The sequence below is a fragment of the Carcharhinus amblyrhynchos genome, chromosome 13 (assembly GCF_965287045.1).
Source record: "Carcharhinus amblyrhynchos chromosome 13, sCarAmb.v2.hapA, whole genome shotgun sequence".
Taxonomy (NCBI): domain Eukaryota; kingdom Metazoa; phylum Chordata; class Chondrichthyes; order Carcharhiniformes; family Carcharhinidae; genus Carcharhinus; species Carcharhinus amblyrhynchos.
Window position 1 is genome coordinate 7,955,253 of NC_137336.1, and position 18,327 is coordinate 7,973,579.

The window sequence follows — 18,327 nt, forward strand, 5'->3', positions numbered from 1 at the left end:
GGGAGTTCTGTTCACAAACAGGGCATATAAAGGCACAAACTCAATTTACAAAATAATGGTTGGAATGCGAGTCTTTACAGGTAATCAAGTCTTAAAGATACAGACAATGTGAGTGGAGAGAGGGTTAAGCACAGGTTAAAGAGATGTGTATTGTCTCCAGCCAGGACAGTTAGTGAGATTTTGCAAACCCAGGCAAGTTGTGGGGGGTTACAGATTGTGTGACATAAACCCAAGATCCTGATTGAGGCCATCCTCATGAATGCGGAACTTGGCTATCGGTCTCCGCTCAGCGACTCTGCACTGTCATGTGTCGTGAAGGCCGCCTTGGAGAAAGCTTACCCGAAGATCAGAGGCCGAATGCCCGTGACTGCTGAAGTGTTCGCCAACAGGAAGAAAACAATCTTGCCTGCTGATTGTTGAGCGGTGTTCATTCATCCGTTGTCGTAGTGTCTGCATGGTCTCCCTAATGTACCATGCCTCAGAACATCCTTTCCTGTAGTGTATCGGGTAGACAACGCTGGCCGAGTTGCAAGAGTATGTACCGTGTACCTGGTGGATGGTGGTCTCATGTGAGATGATGGCATCCGTGTCGGTGATCTGGCATGTCTGGAGACAATACACATCTCTTTAACCTGTGCTTAACCCTCTCTCCACTCACATTGTCTGTATTTTTAAGACTTGGTTACCTGTAAAGACTCACATTCCAACCATTATGTTGTAAATTGAGTTTATGTCTATATGCCCTGTTTGTGAACAGAACTCCCACTCACCTGACGAAGGAGCTGTGCTCTGAAAGCTTGTGGCTTTTGCTAGATGGCCTACTCCTGCTCCTATTTCTTATGTTCTTATCAAACAAACCTGTTGGACTTTAACCTGGTGTTGTGAGATTTCTTACTATGTTTACCCCAGTCCAACGCTGGCATCTCCACAATTTGGTGTATGTCAGACTCCCAGCCAATTTCACAGACAGACCCTCTGTTTTGGGGATGGGATACCTATCCAGTTGTTCAGCCTGGTTTATCGCCAACTTGTAGTGCCCGCAGATATGGACGATCTTGTTTGGTTTAACTACTGGCACAATGGGTGCTGCCCACTCTGCAAATTAATCAGGCCCAATCATGCCCAAGTCTTTCAGCTGTTTTAGCTCCATCTTTACTTTTTCTACGAATGTGTAAGGCACAGGTCTTACTCTAACAAATCTTCCAGACTTACATGGATCCCTTCTTACAACCCTTTAATCTTTCCAAATTTTTCTTGGAATACTTCTTTTTATTTCCTAATGACCTCATTTTGGTCCACTTCTTTTATCTTAAAGATTTCCAGCCAATTCAGTTTAATCTCTTGGAGCTAGGAGATTAAACCCAGTCCTTGGTCTGACATCACCATCAGCGATAGCTGTGCTGACTGCTCTCTGTAATTCACAGGGGTTTCAGTTGTTCCTGCATGGTGGCACAGTGGTTAGTACTGCTTCCACACAGCGCTAGGGACCCGGGTTTGATTCCTGGCTTGGGTCATTATCTGTCCAGAGTCTGCACATTCTCCTCGTGTCTGCGTGGGTTGCCTCCAGGTGCTGCGGTTTCTTCTCACTTTGTAACTCCTGGATGTACTTTCTCGGCACTCCCTATCACTGTTGCCATTTCCATCGCCTTCTTAACTGTCAACACAGGCTCAGCCAACAGTTTCTTTTATATAGTTGCATTATCTACACTGCACACCAATCGATCTCTTAACATATCATTTAAAGCTGACCCAAAGTTGCAGTGCAACCCGCTTTGTCATTGCTACTAAGGTTGCAGCGGTCTCTGTTGGGGCCTTTCCCATCAAGTTAAAGTTATATCTTTGCCAAAGCTTTAAGATGGTAATGTTTTTAAGGCAAGGATAGATACATCATTGAACAGTAAAGGAATTAAGGGTTGTGGTGAGCGGGCGGGTAAGTGGAGCTGAGTCCACAAAAAGATCAACCATGATCTTATTGAATGGCGGAGCAGGTTCGAGGGGCCAGATGGCCTACTCCTGCTCCTAATTCTTATGTTCTTATGTAATGTCCATTTGCTAGCTCAATGAGCTCTGCAAATGTCTTCATGTCAAGAGCATCTGGGGACGTTAAATTTCAGATCAAGTTATCCCAAATGCGGTAAGCAAAATAACTTTCTTCATAACCTCCCCCTCCATTCCATTAGCTCTGAAAAAATATTCCAACCCTTCCACATACCGCATCCAGTTCTCAATGGTCTGGTCAAAGACTTCTACTCCCCTGAGAGAGGTTCCCTCTTTTTCAGTCTTTGACTAATCTGATTCACTCGGCAGTTTTGCATTGACATTCTCTTTGAATTCCTTGTCAGTGGAATCACTGTGATCTATCTCATTGCCAATGTGGTAATTGTAAAGATTGGCAACCACCAGTTAGTATTTAATGACCTATAATTGTTTATTTACAAGTGGATAATTAGACAGATAATTGTACAGATAATTATACTTTTGCAATGTTAATGCTTCCAGCTGTAGAGTCTGGCTGCAAAAGCCCACTCCCTGCACCAAGTCACCTGCGTTCATTCCCCATTGGATCACATGACCCTCCCAGTGTACATCCCGTAAAGGGGCCATCTACTCCAGTTGGAATGTCCCAGCCCCATGTTGTTAGATTTAGTAAATCAATGATTTACACACAGTTTACGAGCTTATAAAGTAAGGGTTTGGCCTCTCTCATAGTCTATCCACCTTATATCTCAATTGTGGAATGGTGTTTTTTCTCCTTAATTCCATTGTCCGTTCACTCTCACATGGTTGTGGCAAAAGGTAGTCCCAATGGAAGCTAGGGAGGGGGCGGCACGGTGGCACAGTGGTTAGCACTGCTGCTTCACAGCTCCAGGGTTCTGGGTTTGATTCCTAGCTCGGGTCACTGTCTGTGTGGAGTTTGCACATTCTCCTCATATCTCCGGATTCCCTCCCACAATCCAAAGATGTGCGGGTTAGGTTGATTGGCAATGCTAAAAAATTGCCCCTTAGTGTCCAGGGGATGTGTAGGTTAGAGGGATTAGTGGGTAAATACGTAGGGATAGGGAAGCAGGGTCTGGGTAGGATTGTGTTTGGTGCAGACTTGAAGGACCTCTTTCTACACTGTAGGGTTCTATGATCTAATTCAGAAACTTTTTAGCGAAGTCTAGACAGATCTTTTCTCACCGTCTAACAAGGGATTATAAGGTTCAGTTTTCCGATTGTCGGGAAGTAGTTTTGGTTTCAATTTCCATGCTTGTTTTTTGCATACTTTAGAGTTTGTTCCATTGCCTCGTCCATCATGGAATCGGAGCGGTGAGGGGGTGGGGTGGGGGTTGGGGGGTGGGGGGAGGGCAACAACGAAAATGCCCGTTGACCATGAGCTGGAATTTCCAGTCTCACTCGAGTAAAATCCAACTCATGATCTTTAATAAATCCAGCATTCCAAACAAACCTACGCTGCGTATTCAACAAATGGGTCTGACATTACTGTGAAACACAGTGAAACGGACAGGCTGAGATAGGCCCTGAGGTTTGAGAAGATGTGGATTTGTGCTATTAAGCATTTGATGTACTTGGTAACCCCACCGGAGGTCACTTTGAATATAGATTCTAACACGTTAGTGCACGTTTATTGTGCAATCCCAGCATGGCCTAGGAACATAGAAAATAGGAGCAGGGTAGGCCATTCAGCCCCTCGAACCTGCTCTGCAGCCATTTAGATCATGGCAGGTTTTCTACCTCAATGCCATTTTCCTACACCAACCCCATATCCTCTTGATATCATTAATGTCTACAAATCTATCGATCTCTGAATGAGCGTACTCAATGACTGAGCCTCTACAGCCTCTGGGGTAGAAAATTCCAAAGATTCACCACCCTCTGAGTGAAGAAATTCCTCCTCTGCTCAGCCCTACATGGCTTACCCAGTTTCCTGAGGGGGTGTCCCATGTTTCAGGACCCCCTCCCTCCAGCCAGGGGAAACATCCGTCCTGTGAGACCTCTGTAGGTTTCAATGAGATCGCCTCTCACTCTTCCAAACACTAGAGAACACAGGCCCAGTCTCCTCAATCTCTCCTCATAGCACAAGCCCACCATCCCAGGAATCAGTCTGGTGAACCTTTGATGCACCCCTGTCTATGAGGGAGGATTGGGTTTGAGAGAGGAAGGCGTGTTGGAGTTATGAATGAAACACAGTCCTGTAGAGTTGCATTTTTGCAGCTTCAGTCTCATGTAATTCACTGTTTACAGAATCCATAAAATCCCACAGTGCAAAGGGAGGCCATTCAGCCCATTGAGTCTGCACCGACCACAATCGCACCCAGGCCCTATCCTGATAACCCCTTGTATTTACCCTAGCTAGTCCTCCTGACACTTAGGGGTAATTTAGCACGGCCAAGCCACCTAACCCTGTTGGCTGTTGCCCATTCATTCAACAAAATGATTGCTCCTTGACATGTGACAGGCGTCACCTTGATCATGACACCCAGAGAATCAGGTCATCCACACATTTATAGTGATGAATAGGTATGGTGATATCAATACAGATACTGTTGATGGTAGCTAAACATATAATCAGACCCAATTTGCTTCCTGTTAGGGTGCCTGATCAAAAACCACAAAGTATGTTTTGAAGCCTAACTAGATTCCAACAGTTTTTTTTATTTTGGCATTAGTGTGAGGATAAGGTGTTTCACTCCAGGAATGATTCTATTGACCCACTGGGGAGCATTAATCAAAACAAATCTTATTTAGCAATACAGTTTAACTTTAGCAAATGAAATCACTTAACTTTTACCAATTGAAATACTTAAAAATGACAAAGTACACTTTTTAACTGCTAACCTATCTCTATTAGTTCCAATGTAAATAATATTCCTCTTATAGACTTAAACTCCTCTTCAAAATCAGTTAGCAAACAGTACAGGTTTACATGGTTTTACTTGTTAAAAGTCCTTGAGCCTTTGAACACCCCTGGAGATAGAGATAGAGAGACACCTGTCTTCTGACAGTCAAACAGCAGCCTCTAGAGAAAGAGAGAGAGAGACAGAGGCACATCTTGCTTCTTTCAGAACCAAGCAGAAACTGCCTGCTTTTCCCTTGAAGCTTAGCTCCTCCTATTAACACATGGCTCTGCCTTTTCTTAATCATCCTAATGAAAATCCTACTCTGAAACCCCAGAGGAAAAAAATCTAAGTAAACAAATGCATTCATGAAGATTAAAACAAACACCTCAATAGCTTAAGGTCATTTATTCTCCTGTGTTCTGAGCTGCCTGGTGCAGAATAACTGGCACCGTGCAAACAGATCTGAATTTTAAACATGATACAAATACATTTCTTAAAGGCACAGTGATGTCACAGACCTCAAAATAGAACATCACCCAACTAGGTCTATTCAATTCTTATCAAATGCATTGTTATCAACACATGATGGCTCACTCCTAATTGAAGGCGATGTCATAATCTAAAGTTTGAAAGTTTATTTATTAGTGTCACAAGTAGGCTTACATTACACAGAACAAAGAATAAAGAAAATTACAGCCACAGGAACAGGCCCTTCGGCCCTCCAAGCCTGCACCGACCATGCTGCCCGACTGAACTAAACCCTCTACCTTTCCGGGGACCATATCCCTCTATTCCCATCCTATTCATGTACTTGTCAAGACACCCCTTAAAACTCACTATTGTATCTGCTTCCATTACCTCCCCCAACATTTTGGAAGGTCTAGTACAGATAGGAAACGTACTGTAAATGGCAGCACCTTTAAGAGTATTGATAGGCAGAGGGATCTGGGTGTACAGGTACACAGGTCACTGAAAGTGGCAATGCAGGTGGAGAAGATAGTCAAGAAGGCATACAGCATGCTTTCCCTCATCAGATGGGGCTTTGAGTTTAAAAATTGGCAAGTCATGTTGCAGATTTATAGAACCTTAATTAGGCTGCAATTGCACACTACCAAAAGGATGTGGAGGCTTTGGAGAGGGTACAGGAAAGATTTACCTTGGCAGCGAGTTCCAGGCACCCTCTGTGTAAAAAAACTTGCCTCCTACATCTTTAAACCTTGCGTCTCGCACCTTAAACCTAGTAATTGTAATCTATTAACCCCTAGTAATTGACTCTTCCACCCTGAGAAAAAGCTCATGACTATCCACTCTGTCCATGCCCCTCATAATCTTGTAGACTCATAATCAGGTCCCCCTCCCTCTACCTCTGTCATTCTAGTGAGAACAAATCAAGTTTCTCCAACCTCTCCTCATAGCTCATGCTCTCCATGCCAGGCAACATCCTGGTAAATCTTTTCTGTACCCTCTCCAATGCCACTTGTCACGGTCCTCCATTCAGAAATGTACTCTTCCACTGCTACTCTCTGTCTTCCATGACCGAACCAGTTCTGTATCCACCTTGCCAGCTCACCTCCGATCCTACGCGACTTCACCTTCTGCACCAGCCTGCCACGAGAGACCTTGCAATGAACACTGCAATGAAATTACTGTGAAAATCCCCAATTCACCACACTCCGGCACCTGTTCGGGTACACTGAGGGAGGATTAAGCAGCCAATGCACCTAACCAGCACATCTTTGGGAGGAAATCAGAGCACCCAGAGGAAACCACGTGGACATGGGGAGAACATGCAAATTCCGCACAGTGACCCAAACCAGGAATCGAACTCGGGTTTCTGGCACTGTTAGGCAGCGGTGCTAACCACTGTGCCACCGTGCCGCTCATACATAGCTTTGCTGAAACTATTTGGCATCTGCCTCCTTTTGCTTTATGTACACCTTGGCTGACAGAGGCAGTGATTAAATATCTCACTGTAATGGCTTTTATTTTACACTAGTCATAGAATGCTGGTGTAATCTAACACAAACTACTTTATATGCACTAAGAGCTAAATAGCCTCCAAAGATTTCGTTGGCGCAGGTTTGATTGCATTCAACAAACATTTAGGACTCAATTTGGCAAAAAACCTGAAAGAATTACAAACTTAATTACTCAGAGTATTGTCCGTACATTTAGAGTTCGAGACAACAAGATCGGGTTCCAGGAGAGATCGGAAAATTGGACAGTGGAGATACTTACTAGCGCAATGATATATATCAACAGACAGACAGGCGAACCAGCGAGATGGGCGGAAACAGGGAGATGGGCAGACAGGCGGACAGAGCGGGATGGGCAGACAGGCAGACACAGGGGATGGCAGACAGTTGGACACAGCAAGATGGGCGGATACAGGGAGATGGGCAGACAGGCAGACACAGGGAGATGGGCAGACAAGCGGACATAGAGAGATGGGCAGACAGGCAGACACAGGGAGATGGGCAGACAGGCAGACACAGGGAGATGGGCAGACAGGCAGACACAGGGAGATGGGCAGACAGGCAGACACAGGGAGATGGGCAGACAGGCAGACACAGGGAGATAGGCGGACAGGCGGACAGAGCGGGATGGGCAGACAGAGCGGGATGGGCGCACAGGCAGACACAGGGAGATGGGCAGACAAGCGGACATAGAGAGATGGGCAGACAGGCAGACACAGGGAGATGGGCAGACAGGCAGACACAGGGAGATAGGCAGACAGGCAGACAGAGCGGGATGGGCACACAGGCAGACACAGGGAGATGGGCAGACAAGCGGACATAGAGAGATGGGCAGACAGGCAGACACAGGGAGATGGGCAGACAGGCAGACATAGAGAGATAGGCAGACAGGCAGACAGAGCAGGTGGGCAGACAGAGCGGGATGGGCAGACAGGCAGATACAGGGAGAGAGGCAGACAGGCAGACACAGCGAGGATTTGCATATTGGTCTTGATTTTTTAATTAATTTTCCTGAGTTTAGAAAGTAGTTCCCAGGGTGTGAACAATAGAGACAAGGCCACATATTTTAATCGTTCTTAGTGCCCCGAGAAGGTGATGATGATTTAAATTCTTGAACCACTGCAGCCCTGGTAATGAAGGTCCTCCCACAATGCTATTAGACTGAGAAGTCATGGAGAGGGAGGAGGCCATTCAGCCCCTCAAGCCTAATTCAGTCAGAGACTCTGGCTGATCTGTATCTTAACTCCATGGCTCTATATCTCTAAAAATGATCAGCTAGCAAATATTTATCAAGCTTGGATTTTGAAGTATTGAGTGGCAGCGATTGTTTTGTTGGTGGGAGAGAGGTACGCACCTTTACCAATCTTTGTGTGAAGAAATCTTTCCAAATTTCACTCCTGAGTGGCCTGATTTGAACATGATGGCCCACTTGCCCAGGCCTAGACTAACTCCTCTAAGCTGTCCATCTCTCTCTATCCTCACAACATCCTAAGAACCCCAATCAAATCAGGCCTAGGCCTTCAATATTACAGGGAATACAAATTTCTCTCCTCAATATCAAATTCTTCAAGCGCTGGGAACATTCCTGTGAATCTGCATTGAGTTGTGGCAGGTTGTAGTGGGCTGCTCTTGGATGTTGCTTCGGGAGTTGCCTATTGCTTCATGTCGTTAGTGTGCTTAAACTGGACCATCTCGAGGGCAACATGACAGCTCAGAGACTATCTCTGTTGCTGTGCGGACACATGGATTTGGGCCTGTGTCTGTGGGAGTTTGCACGTTCTCCCCGTGGTTGCGTGGGTTTCCTCCGGGTGCTCCGGTTTCCTCCCACATCCCAAAGATGCGCTTTTAGGCTGATTGATTGGGTAACAAATTGTCCCTATATTGGACCTCCCTGATCCTCGCACATTAGGCGTAGACTAAAATCATGAATAGGTCACTGAGACAATGGGACGGCGGCGTGGGCTCGTTGGGCCGAAGGGCCTGTTTCCCGTGCTGTGTTGTTCTTTGTTCTTTGTTTGTTCTTTGAGTTCCCGGAGCCAGTACATCCTTCCTAAGGGATAGTTCCCACAGCTGTACATAATTCTCTCGATGTGGTCTAACTAAGGCTTTGTTGTGATGGCCAATTTTAACTTCCTCAACACAGACTGGGATTTTCTTTAGTGCCAAGGACTAGGATGGGGTAAAGTTTGTTCAGTCTGTCCAGGAGTGCTTCTTGAGGCAAAATGTAGATAGGGAAAGGGCTATCTTAGATCTGGTATTGGGAAGTGAGCCCAAACAGGTGGGTGATTGATGTCTCAGTGGGTGACCATTTTGGGAAAGTGATCACAAGTCTATAAATTTCAAGATACTTGTGGAAAAGGATAGAAGTAGTCCCAGAGTGAAAGTACTAAACTGGGGGAAGGCTAACTACAACAGTATTAAGGCAGGAGCTTGGAAATGTAGACTGGGGGTAGGTAGCTGTTTGAGCATAAATCCACATCTGATATGTGGGATTTCTTTAAAAGTCAGTTGTTAACAATTGAGGATAAGCATGTAAAAATGAAGGATAAAGATAGCAAGATTCAAGAACCCTGGATGACAAGAGAGATTGTGACCTTAGTGGAAAAGAAGAGGGAGGCATACATAAATTACAGAAATTGAAAATGGTTAAAGTCTTTGAGGAATGCAAAGATAGGAGGAAACAGCTTAAACAGGGACTTAGGAGGGAAAAAAGGAGCAATGAAATGTCCTTGGCAGGCAGGATTAAGGCAAATCCCGAGGCTTTTTATGAGTATTTAAGTTGGAAGAGGGTAGCCTAGGAAAGAGTAGGCCCACTCAATAGTGGAGGGAATTTGTGTGTGAAGCCAAATAAAGTGGGTGAGGTCCTTAACAAGTACTTTGCATCAATATTCACAAAGGAGAAGGATGTGGTGGATGGTGAGTGTAGAAAGGAGGATGTTGACTTCGTAGAACATGTTGAAATAAAAAGGGAGAAGGCATTGGAGGTTTTGAAAAACATTAAAGCAGACAAGTCCCCAGAATACTGAGAGACGAAGGAAGAAATGGCTGAGGCCTTGGCTAAAATCTTTACCATGGGTGAGTTACCAGAGGATTGGAGAGTATCTAACATTGTTCCTCTGTTTAAGAAGGGCAGAAGAGACAACCCAGGAAATTACAGGTCTGTGAGCCTTACATCAGTAGTGGGGAAATTATTGCAGAAGATTCTTGAGGACAGGATATACAACGAACAAAGAAAATCACAGCACAGGAACAGGCCCATTGGGTCTCTAAGCCCACACTGACCATGCCATGGCTGAACTAAAGCCCCCTACTCTTCCGGGGGCCATATCCCTGTATTCCCATTCTATTCATGTATTTGTTGAGATGCCCTTGAAAAGTCATTATCGTATATGCTTGGAGTTCCAGCAGCGAGTTCCAAGCACCCACCACCCTCTGTGTAAAAAAATTTGCCTCGTTTAAATCTTGCCCCTCACACCTTAAACCTACGCCCCCTAGTAATTGACTCCTCCACCCTGGGAAAAAGCTTCTGACTATCCACTCTGTCCACGCCCCTCATAATCTTGTAGACTTCTATCAGGTCACCCCTCAACCTCTGTCGTTCCAATGAGAACAAACCAAGTTTCTCCAACCTCTCATCATAGCTAATACCCTCCATACCAGGCAACATCCTGGTAAATCTTTTCTGTACCCTCTCCAAAGCCTCCATATCCTTCTGGTAGTGTGGCGACCAGAATTGAACACTATATTCCAAATGCGGCCTAACTAAGGTTCTATAAAGTTGCAACATGACTTGCCAATTTTTAAACTCAATGCCCCGCCCGATGAAGGCAAGCATATTGTATGCTTTCTTGACTACTTTCTCCACCTGTGTCGCCACTTTCAGTGACCTGTGTACCTGTATACTCAGATCCCTCTGCCTATCAATACTCTGAAGGGTTCTGCCATTTACTGTATATTCCCTATCTGTATTAGACCTTCCAAAATGCTTACCTCACATTTGTCTGGATTAAACTCCGTCTGCCATTTCTCCGCCTGTCTCCAAGCGAACTACATCCTTCTGTACCCATATCTGGAACAGAATAGACTTATTTGTGATAGGCAGCATGGTTTTGTGAAGGGGAGGTTGTGTCCCACAAACTTGGTTGATTCTTTGAGAAAGTGACAAGAAGCATTGACCAGGGCAGTGGATGTTGTGTATATGACACGCTGGCCTTCATCGGTTGGGACACTGAGTGTAGGAATTGGAAAATCAGGTTGCAGCTGTATAAAACTTTGGTTAGGCCGCATTTGGAGTATTGTGTACAATTCTGGTCACCACACTACTGGAAGGATATCGATGCATTGGAAAGGGTGCAGAGGAGATTTATCAGGGTGTTGCCTGGCTTGGAGGACATGGACTACGAAGAAAAGTTGAACAAACTTGGATTGTTTTCACTGGAGCATCGGAGGATGAGGGAGGACCTGATAGAGATTTAGAAGATTATGACAGGCTAGAGTGAATAGTCAGAGTCTATTTCCCAGGGTCGAAGGGTCAGTTACTTGGGGGCATAGGTTGAGAGTGAGAGGGGAAAGTTTAAAAGAGATGTAAGGGGCAAGTTTTTTACACAGAGGGTGGTGAATGCCTGGAACGCGCTGCCGGAGGAGGTGGTAGAAGCAAAGTCGACAACAACATTCAAGAGGCATCTGGGTAGATACATGAATAGACAGATAAAAGAAGGATATGGACCACATAGAGGCAAGAAAATATTAGGTTAGTGAGGCATCTGTGTCAGCACAAACTTGGTGGGCCGAAGGGCCTGTTCCTGTGCTGTAGTGTTCTTTGTTCTTTGTGTAGCTGTAGGAAATTCCATCCTCTTCATATTCTAGTCTTCCATTTATAGAGCCAGAAAAAGTACTTTGGCCCATTGAGTCTCCACTGACAATATTCACCACTAAAGTCGCACTTTAAAGTCGCACTTGATACCATTTTCCAGCACTTGCCCCATATCATTGACGTTTCAAGAGATCATACAAATATTTTTAAATGTTGTAAGGTTTCTGGCCTCCACTACCTCCCCAGGCTGCACATTCCAGATTCCCACCACCCTCTGAGTTTTTTCTCAAATCCCCTCTGAATCTCCTGCCACCAAAATTATGCCTCTCATGATTGACCCCTCATCCAAGGGGAACAGCTGCTCCCTGTCATAAGGACATAAGAACATAAGAAATAGGAGCAGGAGTAGGCCATCTAGCCCCTCGAGCCTGCCCCGCCATTCAATAAGATCATGACTGATCTGAAGTGGATCAGTTCCACTTTCCCGCTTTCTCCCCATAACCCTTAATTCCCTTGCCTACCAAAAACCTATCTACCCACGTCTTAAATATATTTAGCGAGGCAGCCTCCACCACTTCAACGGGCAGAGAATTCCAGAGATTCACCACCCTTTGAGTGAAGAAGTTCATCCTCAACTCCGTTCTAAACTGGCCCCCTCCTTATCTTGAGGCTGTGCCCTCTAGTCCTGCTGTCCTTTCTGAGCGGGAAGAACCTCGCCACCTGTACCCTATCCATCCCCTTCATCATCTTATACGTCTCAATAAGATCCCCCCTCATCCTTCTAAACTCCAACGAGTACAACCCAGTCTATTCAGTCTCTCTTCATAGCTTAACCCCCTCAACTCCGGTATCAGCCTAGTAAACCCCCTCTGCACTCCCTCCAAGGCCAAAATATCCTTTCTGTTTTTATTTTAGATTTCCTGAAGTTGCAGGGTTATGGGGGGGGGCAGGCAGAAAAGTGGAACAATGTCTACAGTCAGATTAGCCATGATCTTATTGAATGGTGGAGCAAGCTAGATGGACTGAATGCCCTACCACTACTCAGATTGTTGTATGACCTTAGGAGCTACATTGCTCATGGTTTTATTTCCCATTTAGCTTTTGTACCCTTTTCTAACAGCCTCACATGTTAATTGAAATCCATCTGCCCCCTCACTGAATCCATCAACGTCTGGCTGTAATTGTTACCCTCGAATCGGGGCAAACGACCCCATGACAAAGACACTCAAACTCTCAAATTATTATAGAGCAAATCTCCTTTATTTTACTTTACCAATTTACCACAAAATTACACCAGGCATCAAGCTTTGTTATACACAAGATATTCATCCTCTGTTAACTGTTTATACTTTGAAGATTGCTCTTTCGCACTTCTTTCTTGCCAACTGGTCTATTCTTAACCTTCCCTCTGTTAAATTCTTTGTTGAATGAACATTGTCCCAAAGACACCGGTTGTCTACATAACATTATATGGGTAAACTTTTCCCCACATTCTCCCTTGTATAACATTTCAGACAATATTGGACAAGTTCATAGCACCTTGAAAGTGGAGTCACAGGTGGACATGGTCATAGATCATAAATCATAGAATCCTACAGTGCAGAAGGAGGCCCTTCAGCCCATCATGTCTGCACCAACCACAATCCCACCCAGGCTCTACCCCCATATCCCCACATATTTTACCCGCCAATCCCTCTAACCTAAGCATCCCAGGATACAAAGGGGCAATTTTAGCATGGCCAATCAACCTCACCCACACATCTTTGGACTGTGGGAGGAAACCGGAGCACCCGGAGGAGAACGTGCAAACTTCACACAGACATTGACCCGAGCCAGGAATTGAACCCAGGCCCCCTGGGGCTGTGAAGCAGCAGTGCTAACCACTGTGCTACCGTGCCACCCGGTGGTGAAGAAGGCATTCAGTACGCTTGGTTTCATTGGTCAGAACATTGAATACAGGAGTTGGGACCTCTTGTTGAAGTTGTACAAGACATTGATAAGGCCACACTTGGAATACTGTGTGCAATTCTGGTCGTCCTATTATAGAAAGGATATTATTAAGCTAGAAAGAGTGCAGAAAAGATTTACTAGGATGCTACTGGGACTTGAGGCTGGATATACTGGGGCTCTTTTCCCTCAGCGTTGGAGGCTTAGGAGTGCTGGTTTGAGTTATAAGGAGAGGCTGGACACACTGGGACTTTTTTCTCTGGAGCATAGGAGGCTGAGGGGTGATCTTTTAGAGGTCTAAATCGGGAAATCCGGGTGTTGTAAAATCGTGAAAACTGGCACTATTCGTGTAGCCGCTTTATGCCCGATTTTACAGCATTTTACAGCCACAAAACGGGTGTAAAGCGGCAGTAAAATCCTGCCCTTAGAATCCAATTTGTTTTTAAAAGTAAGAGAGTAAAAACAGTTGAGATTCCTTTGATTGTCCTCAAGGCTCAGATTGTTGCAGCCAGTTTAGGTCTGGTTTCTGGATACAGTTAACTGTAGAAGATATTTCAATTCTCAGGAGATCTTAATACATTGATAGATTTCAGATATGTTGGCTTCTTGAACCAATTAATTGACTTGTTCTGAGAGATAGAAGGAGAAAGAGAGAGGGATTTTCATTCTTCTCAGCCTTTCTCTGCTGTTGAATTCTCTCTTGCAAAAGTCTCCCACCAGGATCTGTGTGTGTGGCCGGTTGTATTTCTCACCTGTTGTGAGTTTCCGAGGAGCTTTAGGGTGGGTCTGTCTGCAGCAGGAACTGGTTCAACGTCCAGCGCCTTCCATCTGCAATCTCTTCCTTCGACAATATATAGAGACATATAAGATAATGGAGGGGATGGATAGGGTAGAGGTAGAGAGATTCTTCCCACTTAGAAAGGATAGCAGAACTAGAGGGCACAGCCTCAAGATAAGGGGGGGGGGGCGGGGGGGGGGGCAGTTTAGATCGGAGGAGGAACTTCTTCACTCAAAGGGTGGTAAATCTCTGGAATTCTCTGCCCATTGAAGTGGTGGAGGCTACCTCGCTAAATATATTTAAGTCATGGGTAGATAGGTTTCTGATAGACAAGGGAATTAAGCGTTATGGGGAGAAAGCGGGAAAGTGGAACTGATCCACTTCAGATCAGCCATGGTCTTATTGAACGGTGGGGCAGGCCCGAAGGGCTAGATGGCCGACTCCTGCTCCTATTTCTTATGTTCTTATGTTCAATGATGAGTTGTGATGGAACTGCAAATCGGCAATGTCTCTCTCTTTAAACTCCCTTTTGTGTCTGGGGTGGGAGTGGGGGTGGAGATGGGGGCAAATGGGGAGGGAGGGTGGGGAGGAGTGGGGGAGATGTGTCTCGTTTGCTTGTTCAGTGGCCTTGCATTTTTAGATAGTTTGCTTTGTCTCATTTCGAACTGCAAAGTCAGCAGCAAGTTTGAAAATCATGTTTTCGAAAGTAAAAGAGTAAAGCTTTATGACACTGAGGCCCTGATTTTACCGGAACACGTGGCCAGGGCCAACAGGGAATGCCGTTCCATGAACCTCGCCCGTCCCGATTTTGGGTTGGCCGTTCCTTTAAAATCAGGGCCCTCTGTAAAGGCGAGCTAGCGGGGTATAGACAGAGTGTGGGGAGTCAGGCAGACTATAGACAGAATGATGCTTCACCACAATGGCCAGGAGGTTACCCCACCCACCCCGCCAGCTCCCCCACCCAGTGGGATATTACAGCCCCGCTGAGGTAAATGGCAATTTCGCTGACCCACCAGGGGGAGGCGTGCCGTGTTGGGGGAGGTTAAATCCTGGCCAATGTTTTCTGCCGGCTGTGGGATATTTGCTAGCTGTGTTCACTATTGAATCTGTTTCTTTCCCTCCGGGTAGAGATTTTGCCTACGTGGCGAGTGACAAGGACACATGCATGCTGAAGTGCCACGTCTTTCACTGCAACACGCCTGCTAAAGCCATCGCCACCGCCCTCCATCAGATGTGCTCCCAGGCAAGTCCTCTTCATCTCTCTGGGCAACCTACTTCACGGCCGGGCTGTATCCTCTCTATCTCGACAGTGAATGCTGCTTTACCCCCTCGCTAACCCAACACTGGTTCACCATGTCTGCCCCATAAATGGTGTTTCTTATTATTCATTCACGGGGGATGTCATTGGTGAGGCCGGCCCTTGTTGTTCGTCCCTCGTCACCCTTGAACTGAGTGTCTCACTCGGCCACTTCGGAGGGCTGTTAAGAGTCAACTACATTGCGGAGGGTCTGGAGAAACATGTTGGCCAGACTGGGTAAGGACGGCAGATTTCCTTCCCACGAGTGGTCGATAGTTTCACCATTACTGAGACCAGCATTCAATTTCGGATTTTATTAACTGAATTTAAATTCCACTGGCTGCCGTGGTGGGATTTGAACCCCATAGTATTTATTTGTGTCTCTGCGTTATTAATTCTGTGACATTAACCCCAAGCATACATCTCCCTACAATGGTGGAAGATAAAGATTCCTTTGAGTGTAAGTTGAGTTAAGCTAACCTGTACAGGTTGAAAGTTTAAGTTTATTTTATTAGTGTACAATTAACGTTAACATTGCAATGAAGTTCCTGTGAAAATCCCTTAGTCGCCACACTTCAGTGCCTTTTTGGGTACACTGAGGGAGAATTTAGCATGGCCAATGCACCTAACCACATTGTTTTGGACTGTGGGAGGAAACCCACACAGACCCGGGGCGAACATGCAGATTCCGCACAGGCAGTGAGCCAAATCAGGGATCGAACCCAGCCCCCTGGCGCTGTGAGGCAGCAGTGCTAACCACTGTGCCACTGTGCCGGCTGGTCAAAAATCCTTCAGTGTGACAGTCAGTGGCTGCCTGGACACGCACAGTGGGGTCACTTCAAACTTTACCTAACAGTATAAAGGGGGTCAACGTTGATTTAGAAATGGTCCAATTCTCATTGCTATTTGCTCAAAGTTAAAACAACATCATAAATCACCTAATAACTCCCACCCATTCATCTAGAGTATTAACACAATCATCCAGCAGTGTGTTAACCAAATCCACACCACCCTGAAATCTAATCCCTTCTCCAATTTATTGCAGATCATGGCGGAACGAGCAGTGACGAGTGACTCATCCAATGTTGTGGGAACAGAGGAAGACATCTCTTCGGTCGACCTGCCTCTACAAGGTACCTTTACCTTTATGATGAATTATTCACTTAGCAGAGCTTGTTTACTGAGGTAGGAAGTTTACAACTGAGTCCAATAATAGTCTGGTAGAGTTGCAATTTCTTGGGCAGGTAATAAAAACTCACGATTTTGAAAGACTGATGCTGACGTGATTCAGTGGGTAGTGTTCCTACCTCTGAACCAGAAGCTCTGGGTTCATGACCCACTCCAGGACTTACTGGTTACGGAAGGTACATTCATAACACAGCCAAACAGGTTGGTTATCAGCCTGTAACTCCTTCCAATAAGTCTGGTGGCAGGTGGTAAGAAAGGGGAAGTTTGCTGGTCAGCCATACTGCAGAAGGCAGTGACAAATCACTGCAGCTCTTTGCCCAGATATGACCCATGGAGATCCATCAAAGATGCCAAAAGACAGTACCAGACCAAGTCAGAATCCCAGGCTAGCCACACGGACTCCCGCCAACTGTGGCAAGTTCTGCAAGATGTAACAAGTTATAAGATGAAGGCAGGTAAAATCACCAGCACCAATGTACGGTTCCCCGATGAGCTCAACGCATTCTATGCCTGTTTTGAGCAAGAGGCCAACGAGAGTACACCCCCCCATCCCGGACGAACCTGTATCAGAGATCACCACTGCCAACATCAGAGCAGCCTTCTCAAAAGTCAACCCACGGAAAGCGATTGGCCAGATGGGACAAGCACCCAGGTCCTGCGCACTCACAGACGTTTTCAACCTCTCTTTACACTAATCTTGAAGAAGGCGACCATCATTCTTATACCAAAGAAAAGCCATGATTATCGTCCAGTGACTCTGACATCCATTATTATGAAGTGATTCGAAAGGCTACTGATGGCACAAATCGATTCCAGCCTCCCAGACCACCTGGATCTACTACACTTCGCCTGTTGCTGCAATAGGTCCACACCAGTTGCCATCTCCCTAGCCCTGCACTCAATCCTGGAACACCTAGGTAACAAAGACATATGTCAGTCTCCTATTCGTAGACTACAGTTTAGCCTTCAAATTCGTTATTCCTAAGAGACTCCTCTCCAAACTTTGTGGCCTAGTGGTCAGCTCCTCCGTCTACAACTGGATCCTAGACTTCCTCACCCACAGACCACAGTCAGTAAACTTAAGCAACAACACCTCCTCCACGATCATCCTCAACACCGGTGCCCCACAAGGCTGTGTTCTCAGCCCCTTACTATACCCCTTATACACCTATGACCATGAGGATGGTCGGGGTGTGTGGGATCCTTAATTATGCTGGCTACTTTTCCAAGGCAGTGGGAAGTGTGGACAGTGTCAGTGGGTGGGAGGCTGGCTTGTGCGGTGGATTGGGCTACATTCATGACCTTTCGTACTTTCTTGCAGCCTCTCTCAGGAATAGACAAATCTCAGTGACCAGCTGTCTCCCGTTCTTTTCCAGTTGATTTCCTGAAGGCTGTAAGACAATCTGTGCAGAGGTTTCATGTGCAGTATATTGGCTGCCTCCCTGTGGCCAAGTCAATGGGTGAGTAAATCCCTTTGTGAAAGCTGA

General features: G+C 45.9%; 1 protein-coding gene across 1 annotated transcript in view; it reads left to right on the top strand.

Annotated features, from left to right (window-relative positions):
• apbb3 (amyloid beta (A4) precursor protein-binding, family B, member 3) overlaps nucleotides 1-18,327 on the top strand; it is a 73,479-nt gene that overhangs the window by 43,733 nt on the left and 11,419 nt on the right. Inside the window, exons 7-9 of the mRNA XM_080201204.1 lie at nucleotides 15,484-15,598; nucleotides 16,698-16,785; nucleotides 18,217-18,300. Coding sequence (XP_080057330.1) covers nucleotides 15,484-15,598; nucleotides 16,698-16,785; nucleotides 18,217-18,300 — 287 coding nt within the window. The remainder of the gene's footprint in view (nucleotides 1-15,483; nucleotides 15,599-16,697; nucleotides 16,786-18,216; nucleotides 18,301-18,327) is intronic.